The sequence below is a fragment of the Orbicella franksi genome, chromosome 12, assembly GCF_964199315.1.
Source record: "Orbicella franksi chromosome 12, jaOrbFran1.1, whole genome shotgun sequence".
NCBI classification, from domain to species: domain Eukaryota; kingdom Metazoa; phylum Cnidaria; class Anthozoa; order Scleractinia; family Merulinidae; genus Orbicella; species Orbicella franksi.
This window is the reverse complement of record NC_138156.1, coordinates 4803762-4817128: the sequence shown is the minus strand read 5'-3', so window position 1 is coordinate 4817128 and position 13367 is coordinate 4803762. Positions and strand designations below refer to the sequence as shown.

General features: G+C 36.5%; 2 protein-coding genes across 5 annotated transcripts in view; both read left to right on the top strand.

The window, feature by feature from the left end:
* Positions 1 to 12346, top strand: part of LOC145464361 (uncharacterized) — a 30075-nt gene extending 17729 nt beyond the window's left edge. The window contains exons 2-4 of one of the 4 annotated variants that reach the window (XM_081448219.1): positions 5350 to 5425; positions 10170 to 10305; positions 12267 to 12346. In XM_081448219.1, coding sequence (XP_081304345.1) covers positions 5350 to 5425; positions 10170 to 10305; positions 12267 to 12286 — 232 coding nt within the window. In that variant the 3' untranslated portion in view covers positions 12287 to 12346. Of the gene's footprint in view, positions 1 to 5349; positions 5438 to 10169; positions 10306 to 12266 lie in introns of those variants that run through there. The other 3 variants (XR_014041423.1, XR_014041425.1, XR_014041427.1) reach the window with 3 other exon arrangements.
* LOC145464360 (uncharacterized) overlaps positions 10286 to 13367 on the top strand; it is a 10593-nt gene continuing 7511 nt past the window's right edge. Inside the window, exon 1 of the mRNA XM_081448218.1 lies at positions 10286 to 12979. Coding sequence (XP_081304344.1) covers positions 12353 to 12979 — 627 coding nt within the window. The 5' untranslated portion in view covers positions 10286 to 12352. The remainder of the gene's footprint in view (positions 12980 to 13367) is intronic.

The window sequence follows — 13367 nt, the reverse complement described above, 5'->3', positions numbered from 1 at the left end:
TTAATTTTCGTCGCAAAATTATAATTATAAAAGGCAAATAAGAAACAAGGTTTTTAAATATTGTTTTGACTGATGACTTGTGTTTTTACGTTACAGTCAAGTAAAATTGCGATAGCAGGAAGGGTACATGCCCAGACAACTGAATTTGGACATCTAAAGCACTTCTAAAATAAATTGAATGAAATTTCGTCAATCGACATTATGCTTATGAGGGCTGAGGAAAACATTTTCAAGACGGACACCTGGAGTAGCCCTTTCTATGTATAATTAATGTAGATTTTTTGGTAAACAAAAAGTAATCTAGGTCTATGGTCTAAAAATAATGGATTAGCCACAAATTAGGAAAAGTTTTAGTGGAAAAAAAATTGGCCGTCCTCATTAGGCGAACATTTCTAGTGAATACTTATTTATAACAGGACTTGCATTTTCCATTGTTCCTAGTTTTATCGCTCAGGACTCGATAAAATCTATAACTCTTAAAAAAAAATCGAACGATGACAAGCTGACTGCAATAAAAACAAATCCCATGAACTGTAATTAAATCGCTAGTGCTTTCAGTCGTGAACCACAGGCGAATCTATTGTCAATGGAACTGTTGTTCAAACGCGCACCCTGATTTGAAAGGTGCGAAAATACTTAATAACCCAAATTGCTCGTATTACCGGTGGGCAAATTCTAGCATGGCAGAAAATACACGTCAAGAGAATCTGAAAATGGAGAGAAAGTACTGTTTGTGTTTTACGTTTTGGTTTAAGGCTTGGCCGCAAACTACTGCTTTTTTGACACATTAGAGTTAACTTGTCTACGATAAAATATATCTTCTTTATATTTCAAGATCGTATTGAAAAACAAAAAGCAAAAAAACCTTTTGAAATGTTTAGAGTTCGGTAACTCAGAAGAAAGGATGAAAAAAAATTCCAGAAAAATCGAAACTGTCCGTGCTAACGTGAGGCGAGGGCTTTGATTCGGGCGCGATCGTAATCTTATCAGTTTTTTGCATGCAAATCCGCCGTCAACTGGCTTAACGCTTCCAATGGTGTTAGATTTTCAACAAAAACAAGTCACTCGCAATTTTTTTATTTGAATCAGATAGAGCTGAATGGGATACCTTCACATGTTAGGATTTTCTTGATTACGGCATCCAGTAGACTAGCGTGAAGAGTACTTAGCACCTTTCACTGAGTTTGAAGTGTAAAGGGCTACAGGCTTATCACCAATCCACCCCTGAATGAAATTAGAGTTTTTGTTTGTCCTTCAATGACCAAGATTTCAAGTGTTACTGGTAATATATCGAATCTGCGCACTTTAAAATAAATTCAACCCGTCTCTGATTACAAACCGCAAGTTATGAAAATAAACAACATATTTTGTCTCAAATTTAAATCTGTTTGAACGATCAAAAGTTCAATTTTTAATTTAAAACTCTTCTCTCGCACTCTGAAATTGTTCGCCTTCAAACCGGCTTTCAAACTGTTCCAACTTGTTTTGGAATTACATAATGGGAACAAATTTTGTTCCTTAATAATGAGAGATTCTTAGCAAATATTTAGCTCAGGAAGACTAGTTTGAGTGACATCTTAAGCTCGTTTATCCCGACATAAAATATTCACTGATATTATTTGAATTGAAATAAACTAATTGCTTCTGAATAACTGAATAACTTTATTTCTGGAGCTTTTCATGATATTAGCACGAAAAGGCACTGTGTTTTCCTAAACTTAAACGGTCCTCTATTCAGGTGAGAATCTCCTTTCTTCCTTGCTAATTTCGAAATCACCGTTTTTATCTCGTTAACACTGAAGTCGACTTGATTGTTTGAAAGCTAAGCTCTAAGTATTTTTCTGATTTCCGAGGGATTTCTCGAATCTAACTACATTTGTTAAAATTCATCTCAATTCTACGTATTTCGCATGTTTTGCGACAGTCTGGTTAATTTCACGAAAATAATATTTTAGAGCATTCCCTTTTTACATGTAAAGAGGTACATCATATATTGGTCTCTAGTTTTATTCTCTTTAAGCGCGGATAAAACTAATTGTATTCGTTTCGGCATCTGAGTTTAATTCAGTACCACTTTAGAGTTTTCACGAGCAGTTGGAATGTGAATTTGCAGTTAAAATAATTCGTCCAATAGCTATTTAGGTATGTTAGTTTCAAAATATGATGAAAGCATAGAGGTGTACTTTTGGTTGTAGTTAACACTTAAGCTTATGCCAGTTTTAGTCTGAACGAGTTCGAAAAATCGCCAGAGCGATTCCTTTGCAGTATTATCAACGATATTTTGTAAAGTTACAAGCAAAAACGTCGGCCTCTCTTTTCAGCTTAGGAGCAGAGGCGGACAATTTAAGTACAACGTTAGCGATCATCTAATCAGACTTTTCTTCAGACTTTCGCTTTAACTTTTGGTATAATACTTATTTGGTTATTTTCGCCGGAAAATATATATAAAAAATGTGTATGTATATAAAAAATGTGTTTTTCATCGCGGTGGGCACTTGTATTTACACTGTATTATAGCTCGACAAGGAAAGCGAATCCTTGGTGCTGCCATTCAGAACAACATTTCGTATAGGTGAAGAAATCTTTGCTTTCATGTAAACTTGCCTTAGTTACAACATTTGGGAATTTACTGCAACTTATCATTTCAAGGTTTCTTTCATTGATCAAAATTTGCAAAATCTCGATCTACGACAAATATATGGCACACTGAAAACGAACTTAACATATGGCCTTCTTTCAAATTAAAGAGTACGGTAAAGGTTTTTTTGCTTAGATGCCTTCGATTTGTATCTGCAATATTTCAAACAACGACTAATATTATTTGAAACTGTCATTAACGAAAATTATTTTATATCACGGTGGTTCTCGTAGAACCACAATCGTATTTCGCTTCATGTTCACCTCCTTTGTGAACATTGAAAACCAATTATTTTCAAACGATTGTTTTGGAAAAGCTGTGTTGATGCTGTGTAAAACAATTGATTACATTATATTCAGCGGAATGAAACTGCCCGTAGGTAATGATGACTTTTACAACATCTCAAAATTGGCATGGCCATTGAAACCGTTGACGTCAATCGGAGAATTTATAGCATTTTGGAACGTCTTCTTAAGAAGAGTAAGAAATGTTCCTATTATAAAAAAAAACCTCAACTAAATGATTTAAACTAAGTTTTTTTACAGGAATTGGAGGCTACATACTACAACAATAACAATAACAACAACAACAACAACAACAAAAGAGAAAGTGAACTCAAAGAACTTTCCAAAGAATTCGCTACCCGAGGCCCGCGCGATTTTCAACTGTCTCGATGATGCGAATGATTTATTTGTTCGATTCATAAATGATTTATTTTGCCGATGTGCAGTGCCACTTTTCGATGTACTGAAATCTATGCCCAACCTCCTAGTTGTTAATCATCATAACATGCAATGTTCATAATGTATTCCAATTATTTATCAAGAACTGTCTTACAGGTAAAGCCAAAAGATTTTTTTGCTGTCTTTCCTTGTAGTCATTTTGGAATTGGAGCATTACATGACAGCGTCGCGGATATGAAGAAATGCGCTAATTGTGAGATCGTTCTAAGCACTGCGCATTTAAAAGTTTTAATTACTTATACATCGAAAGCTGAAGGTTGGAGTGCCTATATGGCTTTCAATGATAGTAAACCATTCTTTGAAGTTTCTAAGCAACAAAAGTTTAAAGTGCTTAATGAGTTACATCATCCCGGTTTATTTAGTAACTCTAAAAAACACTGTAGAAACGTAAGTGAATCGCTTCCCCTTCAAACACTGAAATGCTGCAACAAGGTTTCTACTCGATCGTCCACTTATTTGTTTCCTGAAAGGAGTAATAATATATGGACATTTTTAAAGCTTCCAGACGCTGAATTCTTAAACCCGTTTTGTTGCAATCTTTGTTTTGTTCACCTATTTTAAAATCATCTAGAACCCAGACGATCCTTTGAAGTTTCTGCGGGAATATCTAATCAGTCGAGAGGTGGGCCCATCTTTTTCAGGTATCAAACATGATAAGTAATGCCAAACGTACGGTAAGCATATTTTATACCATTTCAGCGCAATTTAGGTGCTACGCACTAGTTTAGGAAAAAGGCACGAGCATACAAATTATTTTAACACTCTCAATGCCGTGGGGCTTTTTGGTATTGAATTAGCTAAAATTACAATAAAATACGATAAAAGTTACAATACGATACAACAAAATTACAAAAAATTATGTAATGCTACTTTTCGTTGTGAAGGAAAATTCAAGTGAAATATAAAATAAACAAACATAAATAAAACGACAAGGACAACATCAGCAGGAAAATGCTCACGACCAAAAGAAACTTTTAATTCTAAGTAACATTTGGGATTCCCATAATAGCTGAAATTTATACAGCCCAAATTTTATTTAAATTTACAAATGCGCTTCACAAAATGTCGTTAAAAACTAAAAACTGAGGAAAACACTGGAAAAAGAGCTAAAAACTGTTCAACAAAAATATTATTCACTGCGCAGCCAGAGCTAGCAATTCTTCTCAAAATAGTAAATTTCATTCGTTATTAAGATTAAAAATATATTATGTAAGGCTAGTTCATGACAAGCGTTTTAAATTGCTTTTACACATGTTAAATCGGCTCTTTAGGTAATTGATAGGACGATAAAAGGCTTTGGCTCAGTAAAATTCTTGTAGAAGGTGGCAATTCTGTCGAATCAAGATAACATTGTGTATCACAAACAGCATATTGCGATTATATTACTTTAAATTATATAGCACTATTGCCTGCAGCGTTACGCATTCAGTTGTTGAACTTCTCCTGAAGGGCTTTTAGGGACAGTGGCCACCAAACACTCGAAAGAAATATCTGAGGTTTAACAACAAACAGATTTGGTTTCACTTAGATTACTTCTGGATGAGCTGAAAGCTTTTCAATAGCCATTAATAGAGCGAATAGTTGAAGTATTTTCAAGTGAGGAGGTCATGCTGGAGTAACGAATAACAAACATATCGACGTGGCAAGGTCTTGGACTTATTTTACAACAAGTCTCTTAAAACAGCGGGTCAAGCTTTTTTATTTCGGCAGGTTTATGTTGATTTATTATTTTTATTTTTATCAATGACATTACTGCGGTCATTGTCTGCAGTGGAAAAACACGCCCAACCATTCATGGACATCATAAACTTAGTCATATTACTCATATTACTCATATTTTCACATAGCGCCTTGAGTTACATGATTATTTTTGTATATTCAAGAAACAAAGTTGACCGGCAGGGGCTCCGCTCAAAGTCTCGCCTCGAGAATTTGACATCTCTTAATCTTTTTGCTTTTTTACAACAGAGGGTACACTATACGTGGAGTCCGACCTTCTAAGTCGTCACCTCGCCAAGCCCAGAGGGTTCAGAAGACTGCTTTTGTGAGTACCTACATTTCTTTGTATTTACGGACTGATCCGTGTATGACTCGTTTATCTAATTTCGATGTTGTTTTAATCATTACTGGTCTGTTAGCAACCAAACGAAACTGTTGAATTTCATTCCTTTTTGAAGTCGAAAATCTAATCGACATGCTTGTCAACTGCGCTCATCAGCTTTGCATCTGCCATCTTGTTGGACGAGTTAAATAATTATCTGTCAATTTCATACCGCGACCCGGCCACATATCTACCGGAGCCGAGCCGACTGCCACCTTATACATCGTCTCAACAAAGCATTTTGCCTTCTTTAATAACATTGGACCATATCCGGCTGGAATTTCGTTCAAAAGTTAAGGAGTTTTATAGGAACGAAGGTTGGGAAAAACGGACCGCTAAGTATCATACAATTTCTGTACTGTAGTAATGAAAGCCGCGAGGTCAAGACTATAACGAGATCGCTTTCGCTGTTGATTTGCAAATTTGGATCTCCGTTTTATGGTTTTGCTCCCAATTAACAAAGGAAAATATTTTATTGCGCTTGGTTTGTTATTTAACAGCGAAACAACGTTTATGAGGAATGGAAAATAAAATGATGGATTAATATTACACGAGAGACATCATAAAACACCCTGAAAACAACTGTGAAATTTGAGGTTCTGGTATTCCGGGCGGTATATATAACTCGCACACAGTAGTTCTTTTTCCATAGCATCACAAGGAAGCAGAAGAAGCAAACTGAATTAGAAAGAAAATGATGAAAAGTTAATATCTTAATGATAATATTGCCTACTCGACTCGTGACCTCAGAGAAATCTCTGGAGTAAGAGAACACCGTCCTTGTTTGACCTGTTAATAATCTAAGCCTCTCAGGATTACGCTTGATTCTGACTAAAACACTGAAAACGCCACACAAAAGTATGTTTTGACATTTCAGAGATGCAAGGGAATTTTTTAGAGTGAAGCCCTGAGAATCATGAGATTTGAGACGTAGTGTCTTTCAATCAAAGGATCGGCTGAACATCAAATTACAAGCAACTCCGAAAACAACCAAGGAGGTGATCAGAATTCTAATTATAGACCAAAAACAAGAGAACGAGATGGTCAAGATTTACAGATTACCGCACAATCTTTGAGTTAATTGAATTAGAATTAGATGGAGAATTGACGAAATCACATGAAAAATTTTAAAAAAGTAGGAGAAATAATGCAGGTCTACGTTGTTCCCTATCATGAACGACAACCTCGTAATGTTTTAATAACAAAATATTTTAAAAGTTTTATTTTGTCAGTCGCTATCCATTGACCCACCTTTCATCCTCCGTTAAGTCTTATTCGATGAATGATCAAAAACACAATTAATTAACTGAGTTATCAGTTCGATATTTTGATCCAATCGATTGATTCCAGTATCTTCTTGACAGAAAGGCATAGCTTGTCTCGCCCGAAATTAGAGGAACAATCGAACAAAACATGTTTCATATGTTCCTGCGAAAATACAAAATACCAGTAAATGAAACCTGAGGAAGTTAACTTCTCGATGGGTGTTATTTCCTTTGCCGAATTCTCTGGAGGACAGTCAAAAGCGACAACTTGACCTTTTGCGTCTAGTTTGAAGCGGTGAAAAACGAGACAAAAATACCACATCACGATAGCAAAAAGCTAAGTTTATAGACTAATAAATACTTAAATAACTTTGTCATCTCATGAGGCGAGATTGCACATTAAATCGTTTTAGCCTCGGAAGGCCTGAATATTTTCCTTTCCTGTCACAGACAATCAAGTTTTCAATAAACACAACCTGGAACTTTTATTTAGCTACATTTATGTGCCATGAGGTCAGAAAATAGCCTAGGAGAAAGCAACTTGGACACAGACTTTGTGTCGCTCGTAGATATTTCAAATGACATTTTTGCAACTTGGTGTGTTAATTTAAAGTCTATTTATCACCGCTAATTCATTCTAAGATAAGTAGCACTGCCTTTGCCTTCGACCCGCTTTTACGTTTTTTTTTGTTTTTTTTTTGTTAAGTGAGCCACAACAGGACGACTTGAGGGCATCGGTCGAAATGTCGAGATAAAAAAAAATTAAAAAGCATTTTGTTTCAGCCTAGCTGTCCTCACCTCGGTTACTAAGTAAGTACATGCACACATGCAATCAACATCTGGTCACAAAGATATTCCTCGAGCCGAACTGAAAAAGAATGACATCTTGACAGTCACGCACAAAGAGGTAGCATGGTTGATGGAAGATTATAACGTTTCCAGCATCAAGATGTCTTAAAAATAAAGGTAGGGTTTCACTTTAATTTTACACTTCGCGACAAACAATTCAAACGGATATTTACGACATGTTTTTTATTAGTGCATCTGGATGTCTATTTCGCTCGCATTTTACATTTTGAATTCAAACTGAAAGTTCTGTTGACGTACAATGATCTAACTATACGTAATACATAGCTTGAATCTTTGAGCGGAAGTCAACAACACTCAAAGATGAATGAATGAATGAAACTTTACTGCACACTCCCAAAAATGGGTTTTCCAGTGAACAATACAAATACAGATTCTAAGCAAGCTTTTTTCAACATTCGTGAATTCCTAGCTTGTTCCAAAAGTAAGCTTTTAAAACAAAGGGGCCTTTTATAAATAAGTATGATTCACCAGTAAAATGCTGAATTATCAGTTTTCATCTCAATTCGAACGGCAGGTCAAACTGCATTGCCTAGAGCCATCCGTGCGCTAGGTCAAACCTGGAGTTCACTGAGTTGATCATTACGCCAGGTAGGCAGCTTTAATTTTCTTCTTTTCTTCTCCACAATTAAAAATACCCAGTGACTCAGGGCGTATCAATATCTATTGAACATTGTGCGGGAGTTTTCCTTCCCCCACCCTTTGTTTCTGAGTCAGCGTCGCCTTCAAACTTTGAGACAACACCTCCAATTGTAAAGATCTAAATTTCAAACTTCGTTCGCATGACTCCTTTACATCTAGACGCTTCATGTTTTTGTTATTATCTTGCCACCGGAGGCGGACTTCAATTATTCGAGAAAGTCTATTGCCTTCGAATGTCAAAATAAATTCACCTTCAGGCGTCATTTCGTTACATCGCATAGACACCTGCCTGAAATGTGCTTTATCGACAACTAACAAGATACGTATGTTTTCAGTTTTTTTTTTTTTCGGCATAGCGAACAGTTGTACATTAAATCGTAATGTACAGATGTACTAGAAATTTATTTCGCCTTCTAAAGTGTAACTTATTCAAAAGCTTCTAATAATTCTTCTTAGTAATCGAAATCAGCCGCCAAAACCTCATAACATTAATTTTGCTTTTAAATTTTAAGATATTTTTTTCCTCTCTCACTCTCTACCAGTAGGCAATCGACTTTTTTTTTATGAATCTTAGCTGTTAAGTCACGGATAAGCCAGAGCGAGAACCTTTTTTCTTGCAATAAGTTTATAGCTCATAGTATAAATATAGTTAATTTATAATCCTGGCCTGACGTAAGGTAATTAATATGTGACTGAATTTGAATCATTACGGTTTGTAGAAGACAGATATTATTTATGAGGGACAATATATTCTTGAAAAACTCTCTTGCACCAGAAGCAATGCTGAAGTAAACATAATAGCTGGTGAAGTATTTATTTACACTGAGTGCGGGTGAGACCTGTTTCTCGGCGCCAGCTAAAAAGAGAGAAAGAGAAGCGCTTGCCAAATTTGCAAATTACAAATTCAAAACGTTGTCAGAGGAGTTGAATAAAGTTTAAAACTTGCGCGAAACGTTGTGAAGAGACTTTTCATAAACTTTTACAGAAAGCAGCTAAAATAAGTTTGGAAACACGGTTTCGCAGGTTATACTGACGATCTGTTTTTGAAAGCGAGTATATAAATTACGATATTGATTAAGACCATCACAAGGTCTATATGACGTAAATAGATGTTCCGTAAAAACCGCAACTAAAACATCTTTCAAGGAGTTAAAAATGGCCAATTGAGATTCAAGAATCACCTTTATTTTCTTCAATCAACAAAACGCAGCCGCAGATCTCCCCATGTTTTTTTCTCACCGTTATGAGTAGACCTCTTCATATATTGTTTGAACGTTAGTTAGGGCTGGTTTTCTTGCATTCTACGGTTAGATGACGCAGAATATTGTCAGAATATATTACGGTAGGTGAAGATATTCCTTGTTCGAGTAAATGAACCTAGTGCGGCGAATTATGTTTATCTTTGAACTCTTCACAGTGAGTTATGACTGTGAAGTTCTGTTTGCCCGCTTCTTTGTTATCATATATATGAAGCAGTGGCCATGAGCAGCTCTTTATGGATTACTGACCAGCACACGAATTGTTTCACCTGTTTTGTTGACCGCGTACATGGGCAACGCTTTTAAAGCCATGTAGACTTAAATTCGACCAAATTCCTCATGTCTTTATTCTCTAAACATTTCCTTTTTACTCTTATGACATTAAAACGTGTTGCAGTTCGCTATTTAATGCATAATGAGGTTTTCAAACTAATTGACAGTTTTTGGACGGAAGACCTAATGTGCTAATGACATACTTTGAGGCTCTTTTTGTGTATTACCGCAAATTTGCAACGAAGACGGAACAATAATATGTTAATTCTACGACCGACTAACAAGTTTTAAATTACTTACACCACAGTGCCAAAACATTGTCGCGCTTTCCTTATTCTCAATTTGTTGTCGATTTGGAAATATTGTCTTCAATTTGTTTAGCGAGCTTTGGCAAAACTGACTCAGGCCGCAATCAACCTGAAATTCAGGCTACCTGATATCTCCCCGCCTGATATTGACGAGGCCGGATTTACGATTTGTAAAGAATCTGCAAGTCAAAACGAGAGCACACTTGAAGGTTAGTCACTGCAACAAGAAAGTTGTATATTCTTTTTCTATAAACAAGTCTTTTATTTGATAGACAGTATAACTCTACCATTTCCGACACATTTTTTAAAAGTTTGTCGTGAAACCATCACATTTTTTTTTTGTCGGACAATACTGCCTCGTCATGTTTCGCGCAGAATCAATACTCGAGAGGTTTTTAAGAGTGTTTCTGGTAATACAATCTTGTTTACAGTTTCGCTACAGCTTTTGAACCTCCAGCAAGCTGATGGGAACTTATTTGTTCACCGTTATTACGTGAATTTCCTAGAATGATTGTTTCCTTGATCAGGGCTGATTTGTCTTCATTTTTACCGTTCGTAAATATACATTACCTATTCTCGAGTTAATATATTATCGAAACTTGCATGCAATTTCAAATTATGACAACATCCGTTTGCCGCACTTCATCAATCGGCCGCACAATAGCTTGGGACCATCCTCCTCTTCCTTGACTGACTACTACACAATAGTTTAAGTTGAATTTCGCTGTTTGACGTGATTTGTTCGCGCTAGAGTTCATTTTTAATATACCTCCTGCAGTAGCTTGAATGAGGGCGGTTGAATTCGGTAATCGTTTTTGATGAATCGCTTTCGGCAGTCCTGCAATAACACCCACGCAGTGTCTGGTGTAGTCTGTTTTGCTTTCGCATTGAAATGTGTTATCCTGTATCTCAGTTTATCTCTAGTAACATCAAAGATCCTGTCAAAACATTGTTAAAAAAATTTCCGCCAATAATACAAATCACCCGCCGTTTTCGTGTCGATTACGCAGAATAATGAATGTGGTGATGTTTTAAAACTCTGGCGAAGAGAGCCCGGGCTTTTTGAAACATTATGTACACAGCGCTAGTACGTGCTCTGAAGACATCGTCTGTGATTATTTGTCCCATTCTGCGGTATTTGGAGCTCCTTTAAGCATCGAATTGCTCATTGTTCAATCACAGGATGAAACCCGCGCCCGGACATTGTGGCCATAAAAACGTTATAGATGCATGCAAGTTCCTTGAACAATGACAGGTCATATCGAATTGTTCCCTAATAAATTTAGGAAAGGCCACCAAATTTGAGTTCCATCTCTTCAATGGTTTTAAAGCTACAAGCGTTTAAAGCTCATGTGGTCTTCAAAAGATCGCCTGGACTGAATAATCAGATTCAACTTCGTATAATAATACCAAAGGAAAATATACGATTATCAAGTATTATTTCCTATATTTTATTAAGAGGATGAGTTTTAGGGTGAAATTCCCTTGCTTTGATTATTCCAAGAGCTTTTATTTACGGGAAAATGGTGTATAATTTTACTTTGATCACTGTAAATGTATTCCCTGCCTTTAATGCAAATAAAACGCGATTTAGAGCTCTTTCACCAATTGTAATATCATCTTGATAATAAAGTAATGCAATGTAGTGAGTTTAAGGAATAATTGTGCAGTTGTATTAGACTTCATTACTGCGGCCCCGATTTATGTTAATGTTTATTAGTTGAGAATGATTTATGGATACTTTTAACTTTAGTTACTGATAATAGCAAACCAGACGTTAATGGCTTTTGGATTTTGAGTGAGTTACTCGTGAAATGACAGGGATTTATTGGGAAGTTGACAGGGACCAAAGATGGAAAAGTATTACAACAAGTTGGGCTTCTTTTGTTTTCAAGTGGGCTTTGCAGTTGTATCTTTTCACGGAGATGAAAATTGCCTTAAATAATTGCTTTCTTTATTCATTTCGAGAGCACGACAATATATTTCCCAAAACAAGGCAAATTTCCTGCGTTTCATATTTCAGGAAATCCCACTGACAATGTTTCTGCAATGAAAATAATTTGTTGACGTTTTCCTGAAAAAAAGCCAGGAAAACCATTATCAATGCTTGCAAAGAAAATGAGCTTCATAAAAGAACGCGTTCTAACTCTGGCTTCAAATATTGTTTCAGATTTGTATGTCAACACCTGAAGTTGGAGACTTCTTGCTTCCAAGCAGATTTTAATCCAGTACGCGGCTTCTTCAGCGGTGTTTACAATGCATGGTGTCCCTGAAAGGCTTGTCTTTTGCCTTCTGGTCTGCTCTTATTTTTGGCTCGTCAATGGCAAAACTCGTCAGATCGATTCAAGTCATCATTCCAGATTGGCCCGGCAAGTCAGGGAAATCAGGTCACATCGAGATACTCGTCAAGCCCGTCGAAATCGTCAGTCAGATCAACCCGAGACGAAATGTAATTACAGCATCGCTCTGCTAGACTTTCCACCTTACATTATGAACTCAAGCGTTGAAAAGGGCTTTATGTACGACAAAATAAAGTGGTTTGTAGACTTTACGTGCTTTGATAGACAAGAAAATGATCCAGAAGCTTGCAAAATGGTGCCCATATATGTCCGTAGTTGGGTGGAGATCGTTGAATTGATCAAAAACAAGAGCGTGGATTTCGCTTTTCCCATTCAAGCGGACGCGAAGGCAGCGCTTAACGGTAAATCCGATGTGACGCTCATCCGTGCATTTGTATCATCGGGTTGTTCAATGATTGTAAACACTAAAATATGTGAGGCTGAGTCGCGGGAACAGTTATTGACTTCTATTACGTCACAGTGGCCAATCCTTGCCTGTATCATACTGCTATCTGGGATTTCTGGAGTTGTTATCTGGCTACTGGTGAGAAGCTAGTGCTTAAATTAAGTTAGCTTATGATATTTGCTTTGTTTTTCTTGTGGATGAAAGCGTACATAAAAGTTTCTGAAATTCTACTTCTTAACGGTCCCTCATGCGTTTGCAAAAAGATCGGCTTTATAATCTGCAGGATCTTGTGAGCGGTCTTGTAGTTTACTACCATGTTTACAAGTGGTGCTTGTAAGACGCGATAGTTGGCACGCAAAAGGGTTGATTGATGGTTTAATTAGAGAATAATTACCAAAACAACATCAAAACCTCCCCAAAAAAAATTCCCAGTGAGCATTAAAGGAAAAGATCCAACTTGTGTTTGTGGGTAAAAGGATTGAGCTGGACCTGACTCTACTGTTCACTAGCGATGTGCAGTCTGCAA